The sequence below is a fragment of the Esox lucius genome, chromosome 11 (genome assembly GCF_011004845.1).
Source record: "Esox lucius isolate fEsoLuc1 chromosome 11, fEsoLuc1.pri, whole genome shotgun sequence".
Taxonomy (NCBI): domain Eukaryota; kingdom Metazoa; phylum Chordata; class Actinopteri; order Esociformes; family Esocidae; genus Esox; species Esox lucius.
The window spans coordinates 7,498,499-7,521,623 of NC_047579.1; the positions used below are offsets into that span (position 1 = coordinate 7,498,499).

Consider the following 23,125-nt stretch of genomic DNA (forward strand, 5'->3'; position numbering starts at 1 on the left):
ACTCTCACCTGACCCCACCCCGCCCACTCTCACCTGACCCCACCCCGCCCACTCTCACCTGACCCCACCCACCCACTCTCACCTGACCCCAACCACCCACTCTCACCTGACCCCACCCACCCACTCTCACCTGACCCCACCCCACCCACTCTCACCCCATCCCACCCACTCTCACCTGACCCACCCACTCTCACCTGACCCCACCCACTCTCACCTGACCCCACCCACTCTCACCTGACCCCACCCACCCACTCTGGCTGCTTCAGCATACGTGACCTTGTTCATGACTCTATACCGCTGAGCCTCTGCTGCCTGCACCTGCACCCTACACCCACCAAATGCAGCACTGTGTTCCCCACTGCAGTTACAACACTTCACTTTATCCCCTTCCCCACATTTTCCATACTCATGTAGACCCATGCATCTTGCAAATCTATACAGCATCCATATTAGGATCATTATCTTTCCTCCCCAGAAACTCTGTTCTTCCTCCTCCTCAGTCATCAGCCCTCCCCTGGTCAAACCTCACCCCTCCCTTGGTCAAGAATCCGCTCTCCCCTTGTCAAACATCACCCATTCAAGTTTCAGCCATCTCCTGGTCAATCATCAGCCCTCCCCTGGTCAATCAGCAGTCCTCCCCTGGTCAATCAGCAGTCCTCCCCTGGTCAATCGTCAGTCCTCCCCTGGTCAATCGTCAGCCCTCCCTTGGTCAATCAGCAGTCCTCCCTTGGTCAATCGTCAGTCCTCCCCTGGTCAATCGTCAGTCCTCCCCTGGTCAATCGTCAGTCCTACCTTTGTCAATCGTCAATCCTACCGTTGTCAATTGTCAGCCCTCCTCCAGTCAAACATCAGCAATCCCCTTAGTAAAGTACAGAAGAGGTTGTGATGGCAATTTCTAAAGTGCAAAACAGTTCTATGAAAATGGTAGGTAAGACAGAAGAAACCAATTGCGCAATAAACGGTTTTAATAACTTGCAAGGAGAGAATACGCAGGTTACAAAGTAACAGTGAATAGTCTTTAAATAAAATATCATTTCGACAGTATTTATTACATAGAAAAAGGGGTGTGGTAAGATGCTGCCATCTGTCTCATGTCAATCAAACACATTCCCTTTGTTCTTATCACACAAGTCAAATGCTATCTTCCCCCACCTTATCCTTCCTGCCATAATGTTTACTGTTGTGTTTACCTAAACTTCACACAAAGGACAGCTCTCCTTCCCGCCAAAAGTAACTTCTTCAATTCTAAGAGTTCTTACAGCATCTGGACAGACAATAGATGCCCCCTATGCAAATACCAGCTCCCCCACATTCCTTTACCTATATAGAAACAATGGGACTCAGTCCTTTAATCAGTGAGAATGCATCAGGCTTCAGAAACCTCCCCAACAAGGTGCTAGCTTGTCTAAGGTAAGATCAATTTGAAAATTATATTTTTTCATAATCACCAAATGTCACCTTTATTGAAATACTGTTTCGTACTTGTTTAGCTAGATTCATTATTTTCAGTTAAGCTGTTCTGCTAAATAATTGACTAAGCCACTGAATCTAGCTAAGAAAAATGTAAACATGTCTGTATGTTTAAAAGGACATTTGCCCTTCTTGAGAGCCCTAGTCGTAGCCAGCCCTAAAGAACGCAAGTCAGCCTTGGCCCATTGTTCTTCAGATCTTATTTTGGCCCTCTGTGAGATTGCTTTGAACGTTCTCAAAGGGCGCGTCCCACTCAGCCAGGAACAATTAAAAAAACTAAAGAGGCAAAAGCCAGTCGTCAAGCTATTTGACCATAAAAGGACCAGTATTAAAAAAAAGAAGCGTGCCATACATCAGACGGGCGGTTTCCTCCTCCCCCTACTAAGCATCGCCCTCCCTTTCCTCAGAAGCCTAATCGCCCCCAGGAGTGGAGCTAATGTCTAACAAAATGAATTTAGTGCCTTAACATCAGCTGGATAAACTTAAGAAACAAGGTCCTGAAACTGTTAGACAAACGGCTGAAAGGGATCTGGATACGGATATGAAGGATGTATTGAACATGAAAGGAATGAACCCTCATGACAAGACAAAGAAATACTCTCAACTCTTACAAAGGTATTTGTCTTTGTTGAAACAAGATTAAAATAACACTGGACACATGACCCTCTCCCAATCAGAAACGGAGGCTACAGAACCTCTTGTTCCAGAGAGCTTAGAGGATTAAACCATAGATGAGGATGCTGTTATGAGTGACATGCTCCAGCATACTCCAGCGCGTAGCCAGAAATATGTTTATATACATTATGAATTAAATAAAGGGTTCAAAAGGAAGAGCTGACTGAAATGACAAGTGGGAATTCCTTAGTAATGGTCAAATTTTCAGAGGCTTTAATATGATAGACTTGATCAAAAATGTAACTGCCTCACACAAGATATCCGAAGACAGAAGACCTCTAGAATGGACCATTTTCTTGAGATCATGGCTGACCTCAATTTACCTCTGGCAGGTGTGGCAAATTATAAAATGTGTCAACAGATACAACATTTTTAATCGGTTCCCTCCAAAAGACACTCATTTGAAAAAAAGAATACCGAAGGCTGGTTACAATTTTCTGAATAAATACACAATCGATAATTGTAATGTAATGACATTTCTATTTCAATAAAAATACATTTGACAAAATAACATATATGGTCTTCTTTAAACATTTTTCTTGTACATGCACACTGAGTATACGTTTTTAAAGGGAGTACATATTTTCTAACATCATTCTTAAATTATCAATATATTGGGATATAATATCTTCATATGAAAGCCCCCTGGCTCTTTGACTGAAATAGAAAATAGAATGATAACCAGAGGTTGTAGAAAACTCATCCTGTACTTGTTTAGTGCTGTAATGTATCTTGAATCAATTTCTGATTAAAAACAGCTTTATAGATATGGGAAAATGAGAAAATCCCAGTGGGAATATGTAGGAATCGAACAAAGTTGTGATTTTTCTGCCTTCTTCCTCTCCTAAAGTCACAGCAGGCCAGTGTTCCCCAGGCATTTACAGTGTGATTGCAATTCCATTGATTGACACTCTTAAAGGAGTAAGAATTCCCACAACAACAGTGAGGGAAAAAAATATTTGATCCCCTGCTGATTTTGTATTTTTGCCCACTGACAAAGAAATGTCACTGATAATTTTAATATTAGGTTTATTTGAACAGTGAGAGACAGAAGATCAACAAAACTATCCAGAAAAACACATGTCAAAAATTTTATGAATTAATTTGCATTTTAATGAGTGAAATAAGTATTCGACCTCTCTGCAAAACATGATTTAGTACTTGGTAGCAAAACGCTTGTTGGCAATCACAGAGGTCAGACGTTTCTTTGTAGTTGGCCACCAGGTTTGCACACATCCCAGGAGGGATTTTGTCCCACTCCTCTTTGCAGATCTTCTCCAAGTCATTAAGGGTTCGAGGCTGACATTTGGCAACTCTAACCTTGAGCTCCATTGTTGTGGAACTGTGTCTAACCAATGTATTCTCACTGATTAAAGGAGCCCCTTATTCAAATTACAATGTGGGGGATCAGGTATTTGTCTAGGGGTCATCATTGAACTGGTATCAGCAGATGAAATAGTTACTCTTTATCTGCGCATCTGTATAACTCATCAGGGCATCTATTGTCTGTCCAGATACTGTTAGAGCTCTTTAGAGTTCAATAGGTTACCCATGTGGGGGGGAGGACAACATTGCCCTTGTGTGAAGAGGAAGTAACAGAACAAAGGGAATGTGTTTTATTGACATAGGACAGATGGGCAACAACTTACCACACCCCTTTTAACTGTAATAAATACTGTTGAATGACCTGTATCGAGTTAGACTCCTCGGACGATTATGTCTGTTAACGTTTGACGCGTCTCTCTTATTTGCAAATAATTAATAAAACTGTTAAATTGTGCCAAGGGAATTTCGTCTCTTTACTTCCTCATAAAAGAGTTCTGATCGATGGAATTGCCATCACACCCTCCACAGATTGTTTATGGGATTAAGGTCTGGAGACTGGCTAGGCCAATCCAGGACCTTAATGTGCATCTTCTTCAGCCACTCCTTTGTTGCCTTGGCCGTGTGTTTTGGCTCATTGTTATGCTGGAATACCCATCCACGACCCATTTTCAATGCCCTGGGAGAGGAAAGTAGGTTCTCACCCAAGATTTGACAGTACATGGCCCCGTACATCGTCCCTTTGATGCAGTGAAGTTGTCTTGTCCCCTTAGCAGAAAAACACCCCCAAAGCATAATGTTTCCACCTCCATGTTTGATGGTGGTGATGGTGTTCTTTCCTCCTCCTCCAAACACGCCAAGTTGAGTTGATGCCAAAGAGCTTGATTTTGGTCTCATCTGACCACAACTCTTTCACACAGTTCTCCTCTGAATCATTCAGATGTTCACTGGCAACCTTCAAACGGGCCTGCACATGTGCTTTCTTGAGCAGGGGGACCTTCGAGGCGCTGCAGGATTTCTCTTTGGACAGCTTTTTGGTCTTGGTCATGGTGGAGAGTTTGGAATCTGTGCTGGTAATACCATTGATCAGAACATTTAAAGGAGTCAGTACAGAGACAAAATGCTCTTGGAACAATTAAAAGTTTATTTGGAAATACAATCAGATACTTATAGAGGAATGGGTGGGGGTAAGAATCTGCATGGTCATACCATAAAAACAACACATGTTCGTTATCCATCCTACCCCCTGTTGTGTATCTACCTCTATCCTGTCCTAAAACCCATTGTTCTGCATCTACCCCCATCCTGCTAAAGATTTACATTTATCTCAGCACCTCATACTCCCTTTACCACAACAGAACCCACATTCCTTTTCTTATCTAAACATGGGGACTCAATACTTTAATCAATAAGAATACATCAGTTCAAGAAATCTCCCTGACAAATCTCCCTGATTGATTGCTTCTGTGGACAGGTGTCTTTTATACAGGAAACACATTGAGATTAGGAGCACTCCCTTTAAGAGTGTGCTCCTAATCTCAGCTCGTTACCTGTATAAAAGACACCTGGTAGCCAGAAATCTTTTTGATTGAGAGGGGATCAAATACTTATTTCTCTCATTAAAATGCAAATCAATTTATAAAATTTTTGTCATGGAGTTTTCTGGATTTTTGTGTGGTTATTCTGTCTACCACTGTTCAAATAAACCTACCATTAAAATTATAGACTGATCATTTCTTTGTCAGTGGGCAAACGTACTAAATCAGCAGGGGATCAAATACGTTTTCCCCTCACTGCATGGATCCCCTGTCTAGCTTGTTTGGTGAAGTAGGAGAAATCTTAAGAGGCTGCACTCTCCATGGCACCATGTTGACAGTCAGTGGTTAATTGCATTCTCTCTCCTTGCCTCAGGAAAACCCATTGGAGATTAGTTGTGTTTGTAAAGGACTTTTGTGACAATTGCTGATATTATGAGAGTCTTAGGAATTTCACTTTTTTACAACATAATGTTACATGGTTCCTCACCCGGAAAGTAGTCCGTAGGCAAAGATATTGTAATTTAAGAAGCCAAATATCAACACAAATGTTTTATTTACAACAATATTCTTCTATTTACACCCAGCAAGTTAGAATAAATGGAGCATATCAAAATCAAAATCTTCAGATGTAACTCTTCTATTCAATGTAGGTTAAAACAGTATTAGGAACTACACCATCAATGTTTTATGCAAACTTTTTACAAACAGCTGCCGTTCTGGATACTTTGCCAACTAGATAGCTGGGAAGAAGAAATGATTGTGTCTATCAAATATGAAAAGAAATCACAGAAAAAAATATCTAACTCATGATACTGCAACCTGAGTAACCATTGCAACATATTTTTTCACAATATTGCCATATTCAACTTCCTGTTAAAGCTCAAAACATTTTCACAGGTCGCACATTTTGTCCAATCTTTGCAAAACTTGGCAGAGATTATCTACAGGCGAAGTGAGTTTCACAGCAACCATTTGTCGGATTGTCTAGAAACTTGGATCTTTACCCCAGGAGATGGACTCACTGGGGTAAAGATCCACTTGCCAGCTGATCTCGGCTGACCTCATTTTTCTGCACACTGTCACATTCAGCATCCCCAAGAACATCAAGGCAAGGTTTATATTACACATTTTGTATTTCTACACAAACCATTCATGTTTCTATGAAGTTTATTATTGTTTAGGGAAAGTGTGCCAAGCTTTGAGGGTTTTGTGGTGTTGACTACCTTTTGCTGATTGTAGTGGGTGTGTTGGAGGCCACAATTCAGCAACTGCCCATCTATAGTATTGGAAACACTGCTACAGTATAATACCGTATAATATGTTGTGTCCTGGTAATATTTACAATCTGGCCCTCATATCATGGTCACTTAATCATCTACAGCTTTCAATTGGACAGTTCATCAAACCTCCTACCATCGTAACTATTCAGTAATTTATTCTGTAAGATAAAGTAATAAAATATCACTGCACCCTAATAGGTCTAGCTGGTTCTGTGGTGGAAAGTATATTGCCAGCAGTGCTGTTTACCTTATAAAATTATGCATTTTGGCGGCTCTAACTGCTTTGCATGCATTCCTTGTGGCTGGGAGGTATTACCAGTTTGTATTATTATACCAAAAAAAGTATCAAATAATTGTTTCTGATTGGCTAAAAGTGAGTTCTAGAAGGGTAATTAAACTCCAACATACAGGAAAGTTGAGTGGACATTTATTCTAGATATTCAAGACACCTAAAAGAAGACATTTAGAATGACTGGTATACAGGACAAATAGTCTAAATCACTGCAGTGGGTTTTCTGTAGCAACCAAAACCCTGTATCAAATTCACTAACAATACATCTGAATATAAACAAAAACACTGCTGTTCTACTAGTCCATTTTTGCTTGTTTTGTTGGCCACTGTGGTATAAGCGGTTTAAACACCTCTGTTAAGTATGTTACTTAATTCACTTCACAAAGTGAATCTGCTACACATCATCCAAATAGATGTAAAGAACATTGCTTAGTCTAACTCAATTCTCAAAATGTAAGGTCCAGCATCTGGCCAAGCCGTCAGGCCTGGTTCGGGTCGGGCTGAGAATGACAGTTCTAATCCTTGTGTGTCTAGCCATCCGGCTCCAAGCCCACAACCTTCACAGGCTCTTCTTCCCATAGGAGCCAAATTCAATGATACATGCAACATTCTGTAAAGTATGAGGCTAATGTTTTGGACCGTTCTTCTACCTTTCTGTACCTGCATGCCCTGGTAGCCTCTGGTGGCAGACACTTGATGAGCAGGTTAATTGGAACAGTGACTACACAATAACATGCTATACATGACGTATGGGTTCTGAACTTCACAGACCAATGTAAGTGGTAGATAATAAATGTGTTAACACTGTCAGGATAGTAACATATAATATGAATGTGTAAATACTGTACAATCCTATTTGTAATTCTTTATTTTTGAAAATAAATTTTAATTAATTGTAATTTTGTGTTACTTATTTGTTATACTGTAACATTTTAGAATAAAAGGAGTTGGGAGAAGTTATTTTTGTAATTTAGTTGCTTAATATTTCTGCCCACAAATTGTTGCCTAATAATTGTGCACCCTTATATATTCCCCTGAAAAAGATCAAAAATCACTGATCACTGTTCAATGACTCACTGAGGTTCAATGATATTTTGAATTGACATAAAGCATTGTGATTGTATTTCTCAGTAATTATTTTATTGTTGAACAATGTGCCTAATAATTGTGAACAGTGTAAACTTGTAACAAAACATACATTCATCAATAATCTCAAGTAATCTTCTACATAAAACAAGAAAAATACAATGCAGTCAAACAGAATAAAACTAAACTTTTTTTCTATCAAACCTGTAACACAGCTAACAATATCAGATTATTGATCAATCTTAATGAAATACCATCTAGACAACTAATGGGGTAAACTGTGCCACATAATCTTCTAGCCCTACTAGATCTTAGATAATTGTGCTGTCTATTCTGGTAACACAATATCAAACTATATTTAGGCAGTTTGTACATTAAATGAATATCAAAGTGATTAAAGCCAATTTCGTGCCCTATGTATCAAAAGGTCGTATCAGAACACACAAACACACAATAAAAACACAGAACACAGAAGTTATTTTTTTAACTCAGGCTTGCAGGCAATACTGCCTTGGCTTCTCAAGGACTATTTTCCTCAACAAAAAAGAAAAAGTACTCAAAATTTGTCCAAATCATGAAGCAGATCTTTAATACCGACATACAGAATCTATGCAAATATAGAAGGATTTAAAATTTAGAAAGACACATCCAGTATAAAGTGATCCGAACAACCCAACCCCTCCTACTGTTTCCCCTTTCATGTCACCAACTCATTCTGTAAGTCTCTACCAGGATATGATGGAAGTGAGGAAGCTTCTGTTTGAGGAAGTGAGGAAGCTTCTGTGGACATGTAAGGCTTCTCACCAGTATGCACTTTCTGATGTCTAGTAAGTTTAGATGATGAGATAAAACACTTCCCACAGTCAGAACAGGAGTAAGGCTTATCACCAGTATGTATGCACTGGTGAATTTTAAGGTTACCTAATCGAGAAAAACACTTCCCACAGTCAGAACAAGAGTAAGGCTTCTCTCCAGTATGTATGCGCTGATGAACTTTAAGGCGACCTAAATGAGAAAAACACTTCCCACAGTCAGAACAAGAGTAAGGCTTATCACCAGTATGTACTCTCTGATGTCTACGAAGTACAGATGATAAGATAAAACCTTTCCCGCAGTCAGAACACGAGTAAGGCTTCTCTCCAGTATGTATGCGCTGATGAACTTTAAGGCGACCTAAATGAGAAAAACACTTCCCACAGTAAGAACAGGAGTAAGGCTTATCACCAGTATGTATGCGCTGGTGTATTTTAAGGTTACCTAATTGAGAAAAACAATTCCCACAGTCAGAACAGGAGTAAGGCTTATCACCAGTATGTATGCGCTGGTGAAATTCAAGGTGACCTAATTGAGAGAAACACTTCCCACAGTAAAAACAGGAGCAAGGCTTATCACCAGTATGTATGCGCTGGTGAATTTTAAGGTCATCTAATCGAGAGAAACACCTCCCACAGTCAGAACAGGAGCAAGGCTTATCACCAGTATGTATGCGCTGGTGAATTTTAAGGCTACCTAATTGAGAGAAACACTTCCCACAGTCAGAACAAGAGTAAGGCTTATCACCAGTATGTACTCTCTGATGTCTATGAAGTACAGATGATAAGATAAAACACTTCCCGCAGTCAGAGCATGAGTAAGGCTTCTCTCCAGTATGTATGCGCTGGTGAATTTTAAGGTGACCTAATTGAGAGAAACACTTCCCACAGTCAGAACAGGAGTAAGGCTTATCACCAGTATGTATGCGCTGATGAACTTTAAGGCGACCTAAATGAGAAAAACACTTCCCACAGTAAGAACAGGAGTAAGGCTTATCACCAGTATGTATGCGCTGGTGAATTTTAAGGTTACCTAATTGAGAAAAACACTTCCCACAGTCAGAACAGGAGTAAGGCTTATCACCAGTATGTATGCGCTGGTGAACTTTAAGGTCACCTATTTGAGAGAAACACCTCCCACAGTCAGAACAGGAGTAAGGCTTTTCACCAGTATGTATGCGCTGGTGAACTTTAAGGTCATCTAATCGAGAGAAACACTTCCCACAGTAAGAACAGGAGTAAGGCTTTTCACCAGTATGTATGCGCTGGTGAACTTTAAGGTTACCTAATTGAGAGAAACACTTCCCACAGTCAGAACAGGAGTAAGGCTTATCACCAGTATGTATGCGCTGGTGAACTTTAAAGTCACATAATTGAGAGAAACACTTCCCACAGTCAGAACAGGAGTAAGGCTTTTCACCAGTATGTATGCGCTGGTGAATTTTAAGGTTACCTGATTGAGAGAAACACTTCCCACAGTCAGAACAGGAGTAAGGCTTATCACCAGTATGTATGCGCTGGTGAATTTTAAGGTGATCTAATCGAGAGAAACACTTCCCGCAGTCAGAACAGGAGTAAGGCTTCTGTCCGGTATGCATCTTGATGTGTTTTTTTAACAGTGATAGAAATGAGAAATGTTTTTCACAGTGGGGACAGTGGTGAGACTTCTTATGATTATAGTCTTCCTGTTGTTTCTCTCCAAGTGTCTCCACTTCAGGAATCCCATCTGTGACAGACATGAAAAAGGATTTAGACATTTTGGGACACAGTATTATCAAGGATTCTAGCAACTAGCATTATTTCACAGTGGAGTTATAGAGACCTTAACATTGCAGTTGGGGCACTTGAATCGTTACGTGATTTTGGGGCAAAGAGAACCTTTGACAGCTTTGAGACAAAGCCTTTAAGTGAACCTGGGATTAGCCATGCATGCAGACATGACAACCATTAGAGAAAGAAATGCAAAACATTTGCTGATTAGAATGGAGAGCAGAATTTTATATTTTGATGGAAGACAAAAGTTGCAAATAAATAAAATAGTTTTCAGGGAAAGTAAAACAACTCACCCGTTCTCATACATCGGAATTTATATTATTTAGACATAGGGAACATGCTGGCTTTTTTTTTTTGGCCTGCAAAAACATTTGATACAATACAAATGTGGCCCTTCATTAAATTTCACAATCTTGATGTGGCCCACGAGCCAAAAAGGTCTTCAGGCTATTTTCTCTTATGGCTCTTGAAAGTCTAATGTTTTTTATAAAAACAGTAGACTTTGATGACAGTGTGAAGAATTTTGCAAGTAGCGAAGCCAGGAACAAATGCATCATAAGGTAAGACAATTTATTTATGCTGTAATATTAGCAATGATTTAACTGCAATTTTGTGAATGAGCTGTTTGCTTTGAGTGTGTAAGTTCTATGTTGTAAATCCCGTTCCCAGCATACAGATAAATCGTGTTGTCTACAAAAGAGTGAATGCAGTGTAAATCCTGTTGAGATGCAAGTAAAGGCGATAATTAAGCTATTGGCTTCATTTGCCGTTGTTGGTGTTCAGGCTTTGAAGGTGCTGTGCCCAGGGGCCCATTGTTTTATAATCTGTCTATGACTGTATAAAATGTTGAACCTTTTCTTTCAACATACCCTTTACTTTCCTATTGTGGATAAACAATGTATAAGCGGTCAAACTGTTGTGAGCATTAAAGCAAGATATTGAATGTACGTGCCATAAGTTGAAACTGAGATTGCAAGTAGAAAACCGGAAATCTATTTAGGCTGTTGCTGGGGAGGAAGAGCAGACTAAACCTGTGTGTCAGACTAACAGGAAACAGATGGGGACAGATAAATATCACAGGCACATAGTCTGGGGAGGGGTGGATTAAGAATAGGCACAGGGTAGAAACCACAAGGGTAAGATGGGCTACGCGAACACATAGAAGACAAAGAACATAACAGGACAGATGACACACACACTTGGCTACCTCTGCCCCTCGCTTTCTAGGCGTATTCGTAGTATAAATAGTACTTGTGCTACTGCTGATATTCGGACGTTGTTGGGGCTGACACGCCGTCCCCAGAAGCTTCTGCAATAAAATGATTATACGTGTTTGGAATTGACCCGGCTCCTGGTGTGTTATTCTCCTTTCTGTCAAACAAACTCGGGGAAGTGTTAGAATTCAACAATTTCCTAAACTTCCTCCTCTCTCCTGTTCTCATTATAAAATACTATTCCTGTCATTTCTAATTAAGTGTCTCCCCTTACTACTTTAATACCATTGCTTTTAGTAGAATTCTAACCCTTTATTAATAAAGTTATAACATCACCTCTTCCTAGTTGTACACATGTCCACTATATTATTTCCCTCTACTTCCTCTGCTAACACTTAATATTAGAGTGAAACAGTGAAATAATTTACAGAATAAAATTTGTAGGAAATCTTCTCTAAAACATTAAAACAAGGCATGCATTCAGACAGGATGACAGATGTTTTAGATTACTTTTTTATCTCTAGATTAATGATAATTGTTCAGTGATCTCTCCAAAATTGACCAGATGTTGTTTAAGCAAATGCGCCAGCCGTTTGTACTTTCAAATTAACTGTATTTGTTGGTCAAAGTGTGTTTGTTGCTCTCACACGAACAGATAGCTGAAAGCAACACATTCTCAGTCTTCCAAGGTAGACCCACTTCCATTTCTGGATCCAGTTTCTGATACAGAAGAGAGGTCCAAGAGCTAAACTTTTTATTACTACTGCTTTAGTTTTAATACTTTCAACCTATGTAGCCAAACGGGAGTGGAATGTACTGAAGTCAGATTTGTTTAGTTCCACTAGAGAGTACTGCCCTTGGTAGGAATGTTAGGCAAGGGCTGATGGGATTGCCCCTGCACAATGGGGTGGGAAACCTGTGCTAACTCCTGTCGTTGTACATTGTGGTTCCAACACCATTTTGTTTGGTAAATAATATTATTTATTATTGTTCCCAGGTTAGGGCTGAAGTAAGATAGTTGCAGATAAAATATTTACATTGTATCAATTTCATATACAGGTTAATCTCAAAATTGGAATATTGTGGAAAAGTTAATTTTTTCAGTAATTCAAATGAAAACTTCATGTATTCTAGATTAATTACACAGAACATTTCAATACTTTTTTGGTTTCAATCTTGATGACTACAGCTTACAGCTCATGGAAATAAAAAATAAAGTATCTCAAAATATTAAAAATATAAATGTCGACCTGGCTGTCATTGACTGACTACCCCTTGTTAAATAGCGTAGTGGTTAGAGATGCGGACCTGCAACCAATAGGTCTCACATTCGAATATCATCACAGTCAAAGCAAATTGTGCATAAGGATTTGTTCTGGATAGATAAAAATCTTGCTGGCTACAACCTTCAGCAGCTATGTTGTAGTAAGTAAAATAAAACTACATTTTGCGACTATATCTGTTGGATTTTCGAAGTACGCATCCCTGATGGAGTTTTAGGGTAATATAGGCTAGATGAAAAACCCTTGGGCAGTAAAATATAAGGGGTCTCCACGATTCTCTTGTCTCTTTTCTTGACAAAAACGTCGGTATCTTCACCTATATCGATAGTTATTGTATCAATGTCATTCATGAACAAAAAAACTAAACAAAAAATGTGCCATGTAATAGCTTTTGACTGTGTTAGGTTCAAGTAGTAAGTTAGACACTAGTAAGCCTGTTACTGGCTAATAAGCTGTTAAAACGTCCAGGGGCAAAAAACATATTTCATAGATGCCATTTGTGGTGGAGGTAAACTTAACAAGAAACTTTCATCAGTTTAAAACAGTGGTTAACGGTGTGTAGTGAAATATTCAAACTCGGAGTGATGATAATGCGTGATAAAATGATCTAATATCGAGCTTCTATACCGATAGTGGGCAACCATAAAGCATTGTGGTGTAGTGGTTAAAGACACAGCCACTCACATGGGACACCTGGGTTTGAATCCAGTAGGACATCAACATTTATCACTTTCAACTGAGGGCGGCTGAACTTTGCTTGCCCGGTTATTTTCTGGTTCGTGTGTTGAAAAGACGAGAGAATAATTTAGCCAGCAAAGGTTTTGTTCATCCTGAACAAATACTTATACATCATTTGAAAATCCACCTGAAATGTCTATCAATATAATGCCCTTTTTTTTTTAAATAAAGCAAAAGACCTTAACTCGCCAGGGTGTAGCACTGAGAAAAATGACTTCAAAGTTGTTTTGTTGTCCAGGCAAATTAATTTTAGGCAGAATATAGAAAATGTGGCAATTCTGTTTTTTTAACAAAGTTATTTATCTACATAAAAATCATGAGCCCAGACTTGACCTTTGACCCTCATTCAGAAGTTAATGTACTCTGCCTTTGCCTTGTCTGCACAATAATAAAGGGGTCATGCCAAGGCATAAGGCATCAACTTCCATTTGATTGCTCACTTGGTTGCGGATCACTATATTAAATCTGTATAATGATAAACATTGTATTGTTTTTTTGACATGACAAATGTAGACAGATGACATTGATCAGACCAAATTGTTTTGCAACCATTTCATCGAGAGCAAGGTTTTGGATGAATGCCAGATTAGGATACTCAAGAACGACTCATGTTATGGATTTAACGTGTTGAACGCCAGAGAGAAATGTTCAAAAGTCATGTTGTGGATTTAACACTGCAATGCATTTTAAGCAGGTTACAAGAAAAGTTAGGTGACCTATTTAATTGTGACCTGTTACTCTTCAGCTCATGTGTGTGTGATTAAGCTACTTAGGTGTTGTCTACTCGAGCCCTAACCCACACGCGTTTATTCCTTGGCTGTCAATGTCGGGCTGGCACTGACTAGCCTGCATCACTCTTCATTGCGTAGGATTTACGAATACTTCCAGCTGGCAAGCCAACTAGTGGTTTGTTTCCAATGTTTTGTTTGCATTCTGATCGCTTATGGGTGAAGTATGTTTTTGTTTGTCAAGTAGTTAGCCTAGCAGTTGGTTTTGTTTGTCAAGTAGTTACTTGTTAGCTAAGAACACATTTTTGTAGATTGCCAGTCTATCCATCCTCCATCAATTTATGCTGTAGCCTAATCTTATATTAATACATGGGCATTACACTGTAACTCAGTAACCTCACTTCACTGATGCACAGCAAAACAAAGGTAGAACACCTTAATTAAATTTAAGCGTTCCGGAATGCAGCGAAACAAAGAAAAATAACCACAATTGATGTTACGGGATTCTACCTTGGCTTCTCTAGCACAACAAAAAAAGAAAAAAAAAGAAAGTACTCAAAATATTTGTCCACATGATGAAGCAGATCTTTCAATGTTCCAAAAATGACAATAACAAATTTCCCACCAAAGATGGAGTAACAGGCTTTTGCCTTTTGGGGATACACTGAATGTATAAGCTGTCAAACAGTTGTGAGCATGGAAGCAAGATGTTGAATGTATGTGCCATAAGCTGAAACTGAAAGTTGCAAGTAGAAAACAGGAAATCTTATTTAGGCTGTTTCTGGGGTGGAAGAGCAGACTAAGCCTGTGTGTCAGACTAACAGGAAACAGAGGGGACAAATTAAACACACACACACACAGGTATTTCTATAGTTGCGAGGACCTTGACACAGGACCTAAGTAGTGAGGGCCACCCTTTCTGGTGATTCTAGCAGCAGGAAAAAAAAATATTTGAACAGTAGGGGGCTCCAACAGCTTAGATATCACTTCAAAATCTCAACAAACTCAAAGGAGGAAAAAATCATTCAATGAACTATGTATGTGAGGACCAATGGTTACTAGGCAGAAAGTAGATCACATGACCAATTTTTCTCTCTCCCTTGTTTGGTAGTTGCGACCTTTTGGACTGTGGCCTTCTGACGAGAATCAGATTGATCTTCTAATACGTTTAGGGTGTGAGATTACATTTGATACAATAAATATGTCAATATTGGACACATTGTTTTTATGACTTTCCTACTTTCTTGTTCATTGCAATTAATTAATTTATTATGTTAATTTTAACCCTCTCCCTATCTTTAGTGTGAATACTATTAAATGTGAGCAAAAGTAAATAGAAGAAGAATATTGAAAAGATTAAACCTATTTTACACCTTTTAACCCCATCTTCTCTCCAGGTGACCTTCCAATGAGTAATGTAGGATTAAAGAGGTGAAAAATCCTAAAATAAAATCAAAGCAAAATTGTACATCCCTGTTGGGCTGCACTTGAAGCCAAACCTAAATGTGAAGAAGCATTGAGTGATATTAGTGAAGGGATTCAGGCTCATTTTCAATGCAAAAGTACATTTGATTGCATTAATTAAACTTCTAACAATAGAAGTAGGCCTCATTTGACCTATAGGTATGTGAATAGTTTAAATAGAAATGCAGTACCTTTAATAATCTGATATTCATGATATGCCTACAGTGAATAAGAAAAGCAACCATTCATTTATTTGTGTCCTAATGAAGTTGCTCTGTTAAAGTTTCGTTCTAATTTTTATAGTAAAACATGGGGCTTACACGGTTTAATCAGTGGCTATAGTGGGTGGATTCATGAATAACAAGCAATACTTCCAGCTACTAATGTCTTTTTTAATTTAGACAGCATGAAAATATGGAGGAATATATGGATGTACTTAAGGATGTAGTAGTACCGTTCAGAACGTATTGTTAATCACGAAAACAAATACTTAAAGGACGACAAACTTAAACAGAATAATTGAATGAATCTAAAAGTAGATTAATGAAAAAATTATTTAAAAAATATATAAACGGCCAAAATGTCCAGTGGGAAATATGCCAAATACATAAATTGATTGATAGCATTGATAGCATATTACATTACCTAATATTGTGTAACTTATTTCATATGATGCCAAGAAAACGGCAAGTTTACTGGAAGACATTAGTGGGGAGTTCATTCTGTTGACTTATTAATATTTAAAAAATTGTTGGGTCATTGCGTATAATTGCTGTTTCAACGTAGGCTAGTATATGGCTAGGCCTATTTAAAACATATGCCCGGTTGCTGTTCTATATGGCCGGAATTCTGGAATTGTAACGGCCATATTAGCCGTCCAAAAATAGTAAATTGTTAAAACTAGCTAAGGAACGGAAAATCAGTGGCATTTCTGATCATTCTTCAGCAGATATTATTCTTGCAGAACGTAATAAAATCGAATTTTATAACCGGACCTTTAATGTGAAAAACAATGCGACTGACCTATAGAATTTTCAAACGCGTAATTCTGGTTCAGTTTGAGCACAACAGGGCGCATTAATTAGCTAAATCTAGACGCGTTTATAACAGTATACCCCCCAAAAAAATGTTGGCAGACAGAAAAAATAAGCATTTACAACGTGTTATATGTACATTTAAGAAGAAAACAAACTGAACAATTATTCTGCGATTGTATATGAAAATCTAAGTAAAAACTGGTGGCAGTTTTTTCCCCATACAGTGATGCTAACGTGTGCGCGAAGCGCCATTTAAAACTGCCTCAATTCAAATATCTATATTTAGATTAACCTAAATTGATCCGAGTATACAAGGACATAAATGTACTCAAAACTCATGCTTAACAAATTATTATTATTTATACGCAAGAAATTCACTTACAGTACGATCATTATAGCCGGCGCAAAAAATACAGTATTTCACTTGATAAGGATTTGGCATGGTGCGTTCGAAGATGTTCAAATCTCTTTTGGAAACGGTTCATCTTCTCCCAAGTGTTGAGATCGTTTTTTTCTGTATTTTTCATTTCCTGTAGCTAATAACCCGATTTGTTATAGATTCGGTTTAGTAGCTGCTGGTCAAATGTCAATGTGGATTTTCAAAGGCTGCGTAAATGATGTTTAAGTCCTTAATTTGTTCAATATTAAACTTCACACCTATTAGAGCTATTAAAATCGACGTAAATTGACATGCTCACCAAACCACTTTCCTCCAACACCTCAGATATTGTTTATGATAGGGTTCACTTTTCTGAGGCCTACAATATTTAAAGGGATGGTTCATAATAAAGGCAATACAAATGCTGAAATATTGTATAATGGGTACACTATTTTACATAAAAGAGCATAGTTTGTGTATTAACTGGAGATTATCTCAAAACTCCAGTTAATACAGCACTAAAAGACCAGCACTTAGCAATAAAGACCTGTCTGAAGGCTCTGGTGCTGATGTCTTGTGAGGCCTTTTTAAACAACACTACTTAACCATGGACTGAACTTGGCACTAGGTTAAGCGAAGTTCCCCTCTAGCTTAGTCTGTGCCCACACAATATATTCTTGGCAAGTTCTGGGGCTAGCCCTTGAATGATACAAGTGAGTTATACTTTGAAGTCACAGACAGAATAGCCATAACATGATGTAGGTAATTATGGATAACCCTACTGCTTGTCCAATGCATGTATTCATTTTATCAGCTTAACATTTCAGAAAATATAAATTAATATCATTTAAATGTATTCTATTACAAACATTTAAAAATACATAACTCAATAAATAAAATGGAGGAATGTACTACAGCTTCAATGTGAACAGTGAACTCAGGTTGCATATTAGAAGTGCTGAAGTAGATCTGACTGTCAGTTGAAATTGATATAAAACTGCTCAAAAAAAATGAAAGGAATACTTATATTGGGGTTCAATTAAGGAAATATATATTTTAAAGATCACAATCTTTACTTTACATTGTGTATAATTTGTTGAGAACAAAATGACATGGTCAACGGAAACCAAAATCACCAACCAATTGAGGGCTGGATTTTAACCCGCATCAAACATCAAAGTAAACAATTGAACTCGCTTCTTGGCTGCATCAGATGCACTGATAGGTTATGTTCCAGAGGTTCTCAAGTTAATTCAGATGATGGGTCTGAGGATTTTATCCCGTTACCTAACAGAAGTCAGGGTACTGTTGGCTAGCACATGGAGGTCGGTGCGACCCTCCAAGGACATGCCTCCCCAGACCATCACTGACCCACTGCCAAACCGGTCATGCTGGATGATGTTGCAGGCAGCATAACGCTCACCACCACATATCCAGACTCAGTGTGAATCTGCTCTCATCTTACAATTTGGTCAGAAACATGCACACCAGTAGATTGCTGGAGGTCATTTTGTAGAGCTCTGGCAGTGCTCCTCCTGTTCCTCCTCGCACAAAGGAGCACATATTGGTTCTGCTGATTCCCTTCTAAGGCACTGTCCAGCTCTCCTTGTGTAACGGCCAGTCTCCTGGTATCTCCTCCATGCTCAAGACTGTACCGGGAGACACAGCAAACCTTCTTGCAACGGCAAGTATGGATGTGCCATCCTGGACTACCTGTGCAACCTGAATGAGCTGCAGGTACTGCCTCATGCTACCAGTAGTGACAAGGACACTAGCAAAACACAAAACTTGAGAGGAATCAGTCAGGAAGGATAAGGAGAGCAATTGTCTGTGGCCACCACCTGCAAAACCATTCTATTTCTATTTCCATTCTATTCACTTTCATTTGCACCAAAACAGGTGACATTGATTCACAATCACTTATGCTTCCTAACTCAACAGATTGATATCCCTGAAGTTTAATTGACTTGGTGTTATACTGTGATGATTACTTTTCCCTTCATTTTTTTGAGCAGTGTTTTTTATTACATGGGACTTCACAACAAGGCAACCACTAATCACTGCTAGCCTGCCCTCCCCCCAAAGACTCTTTACCTATTGTCACAAAAATTACTATTGAAGAAACAAATTCATGTGCGGACACAGACTATGCTGGAGTGGGACTTTCCTTAAGAGTATTCTGACCAACATTAGGCCCATGTATACTAAGAGAACTTCCTGTCTGTTGTTGATCATATGTTAACATGTGGACAGTTTAATTGGTTAGCACAGAAGTTAGCTAAGGGCTAGCTTGATGTGCGCTGGAGGGGGGTGGTTACACGGCTAAAAAATGCTTGTGTGGTGAATACTGATTAAGACAGCTCTGTGCTATCCAAACATTAAAGTGGGGGAGAAATGTGATGTTAAGGACTGTGACCTTGGAATAACTTTTGATGTTATGAGTATCTCAGAAACTCTTTGTATTTTCATGCATGGTAGTTTTTACAGTCTATGGAGAAGGATGCAAAAATCAAAAAATGTGCAGCAGTTTTGTGACTGAAAAATTTCTTGTTATTTAGAAAGTTCAGAGAACAGCCAAATTTGTTAACGCTGACAGGATAGTGACATTAACCTAAATAACTACAAGATACAGCAGTGGTAGTGGAAATAACATTTGTGGACACACAAGTTCAACCTTATAGAGATTGGGTTACAGCAGCAGACGACACCAACAGGTTTTTAGACGCCAAATATTGTTACTTACATCTTTATAAACCCATTACGTTTTATTTTTCAATAGAATGCTGAAAGATGTAGCAGAAAGCAATGAACATGATCACAAAGTCACATATGAAATCTCTCAAACAGACAACAGATTGGGGTAAACGTATATATTTATTTTCAGACCTTATTCTCAGACAACATTATAAATTGACATTTAATATTTCAATAGGGTGCTGAAAGCTGTAGCTTAACGCAATGCAAGTGATCAATTCACACTAAACACCTTCTCTTAATCAGAAGACACATTAGGGTTAGATTAGATAGTTAAATTGCAGACTTAGACCCCATAGATTGGTACTTACATCTTAATAAATGCTTTTGAAGTTCTATTAGAATAGGATGTTCAAAGCTGTAGCAGAATGCTATGATAGTGATCAATATGCACCAAAAATATTCTATTCCAAAATATTAATAATTACTTTGTAAACTCATGTGAAGTATCCAAATGCAATGAAATGCAATGAAAGTAATTCCCAATAAAAATATTTACAGACAACCGATCAAGTTTAGACTTGATATATGAATTGCAGAATTTTTCTATTTCATTGTTTCCATTATCTTAGACCACAAAGATTGTTCATCATACCTTCTGAAACCCATATCATTTGGTAATATTTCATGAATATGCTGACAGCAAAAGATGAATGCATTAAAAGACACCATGTAACATTGATAACCTTTTACAAAACAGGTGTCAGATTTGTGTTTGGATCCAAATCTGTAACCGAATGCAGTGAATGCAGTGATCTATTCACACTAAATATCTTCTCTTATACCTCAAAATTAAACTGAATTTTCTAATTGAACTGAAAATCTACTAAACAGATGTCAGATTACAGTCCAAATCCATAGCTGAAACTGTAAATTGTAGCACCCCCTTTTTTTTTTATTTAGTCCACATTATCATCATAGGAATAATGATTTAGTTTAGTTATTGCCAAAATTATGAAAAAAGCGAGACATTAGTCAACAAATGCCCTCATGTATTAGTCACCATACCATACCATCTTCTTCCGCTTATCCGGGGCCGGGTCGCGGGGGCAGCAGTCTAAGCAGGGATGCCCAGACTTCCCTCTCCCCAGACACTTCCTCCAGCTCTTCCGGGGGGACACCGAGGCGTTCCCAGGCCAGCCGGGAGACATAGTCCCTCCAGCGTGTCCTAGGTCTTCCCCAGGGTCTCCTCCCGGTGGGACGGGACCGGAACACCTTCCCAGGAAGGCGTTCCGGAGGCATCCGAAACAGATGCCCAAGCCACCTCAGCTGACCCCTCTCGATGTGGAGGAGCAGCGGCTCTACTCTGAGCTCCTCCCAGGTGACCGAGCTTCTCACCCTCTCTCTAAGGGATCGCCCAGCCACCCTGCGGAGAAAGCTCATTTCGGCCGCCTGTATCCGGGATCTTGTCCTTTCGGTCATGACCCAAAGCTCATGACCATAGGTGAGAGTAGGAACGTAGATTGACCGGTAAATCGAGAGCTTCGCCTTGCGGCTCAGCTCTTTCTTCACCACGACAGACCGATACATCAACCGCATTACTGCAGAAGCTGCACCGATCCGTCTGTCATACTCCCGTTCCATCCTTCCCTCACTCGTGAACAGGACCCCTAGATACTTAAACTCCTCCACTTGAGGCAGGCACTCTCCACCAACCTGAAGTGGGCAAGCCACCTTTTTCCGACTGAGGACCATGGCCTCGGATTTGGAGGTACTGATTTTCATTCCCACCGCTTCACACTCGGCTGCAAACCGTCCAATTGCATGCTGAAGGTCCTGGCTTGAAGGGGGCAACACAACAACATAATCCGCAAAGAGCAGAGACAAAATCGTGTGGTCCCCAAACCTGACACCCTCCGGCCCCTGGCTGCGCCTAGAAATTCTGTCCATAAAAATTACGAACAGAACCGGTGACAAAGGGCAGCCCTGTCGGAGTCCAACATGCACAGGGAACAAGTCTGACTTACTGCCGGCAATGCGGACCAAGCTCCTGCTTCGGTCGTACAGGGACCTGACAGCCCTTAGCAAGGGACCCAGGACCCCATATTCCCGAAGCACCCTCCACAGGATGCCGCGAGGGACACAGTCGAATGCCTTCTCCAAATCCACAAAACACATGTGGATTGGTTGGGCAAACTCCCATGAACCCTCCAACACCCCGTAGAGGGTATAGAGCTGGTCCAGTGTTCCACGGCCCGGACGAAAACCACACTGTTCCTCCTGAATCCGAGGTTCTACTATCGGCCGTATTCTCCTCTCCAGAACCCTGGCATAGACTTTCCCGGGGAGGCTGAGAAGTGTGATCCCCCTATAGTTGGAACACATCCTCCGGTCCCCCTTCTTAAAAAGAGGGACCACCACCCCGGTATGCCATCCCAGGCGTGTCAGCCAAGACAGCCCCACAACATCCAGAGACTTGAGGTACTCAGGGCGGATCTCATCCACCCCCGGTGCCTTGCCACCGAGGAGTTTCTTAACCACCTCTGTGACTTCAGCCCGGGTGATGGACGAGTCCACCTCTGAGCCCTCATCCTCTGCTTCCTCAATGGAAGACGTGATGGCGGGATTGAGGAGATCCTCGAAGTACTCCTTCCACCGCCCGACGACATCCCCAGTTGAGGTCAACAGCTGCCCACCTCTACTGTAAACAGCGTTGGTAGGGCACTGTTTCCCTCTCCTGAGGCGCCGGATGGTTTGCCAGAATCTCTTCGAGGCCAGCCGATAGTCCTTCTCCATGGCCTCACCGAACTCCTCCCAGGCCCGAGTTTTTGCCTCCACAACCACCCAGGCTGCAGTCCGCTTGGCCTGCCGGTACCCGTCAGCTGCCTCAGGAGTCCCACAAGCCAACCAGGCCTGATAGGACTCCTTCTTCAGCTTGACGGCATCCCTTACTTCCGGTGTCCACCACCGGGTTCGGGGATTGCCGCCTCGACAGGCACCGGAGACCTTACGGCCACAGCTCCGAGCGGCCGCTTCGACAATGGCGGTGGAGAACATGGTCCACTCGGACTCAATATCTCCAGCCTCCCTCGGGATCCAGTCGAAGCTCTGCCGGAAGTGGGAGTTAAAGATCTCTCTGACAGGAGACTCTGCCAGACGTTCCCAGCAGACCCTTACAGTACGCTTGGGCCTGCCGAGTCTGTCCAGCTTCCTCCCCCGCCATCGGATCCAACTCACAACCAGGTGGTGATCAGTTGACAGCTCCGCCCCTCTCTTCACCCGAGTGTCCTAGACATACGGCCGCAGGTCAGATGAAACGACAACAAAGTCGATCATCGA

The 23,125-nt window shown here is 40.3% G+C and overlaps 2 protein-coding genes across 5 annotated transcripts in view; one reads left to right on the plus strand and one right to left on the minus strand.

Annotated features, from left to right (window-relative positions):
* The window catches only part of LOC109615482 (zinc finger protein 501-like), a 1,152,720-nt gene that overhangs the window by 494,835 nt on the left and 634,760 nt on the right, over positions 1-23,125 (plus strand). The gene's annotated exons all lie outside the window — the stretch shown is intronic.
* LOC105008779 (zinc finger protein 271-like) overlaps positions 1-23,125 on the minus strand; it is a 172,247-nt gene that overhangs the window by 140,094 nt on the left and 9,028 nt on the right. For 2 of the 3 annotated variants that reach the window (XM_029123504.2, XM_034295497.1), the window contains exon 3: positions 7,750-10,202. The exons of the other annotated variant lie outside the window; for it this stretch is intronic. In XM_029123504.2, coding sequence (XP_028979337.2) covers positions 8,362-10,202 — 1,841 coding nt within the window. In that variant the 3' untranslated portion in view covers positions 7,750-8,361. Of the gene's footprint in view, positions 1-7,749; positions 10,203-23,125 lie in introns of those variants that run through there. 3 annotated transcript variants of the gene reach the window in all.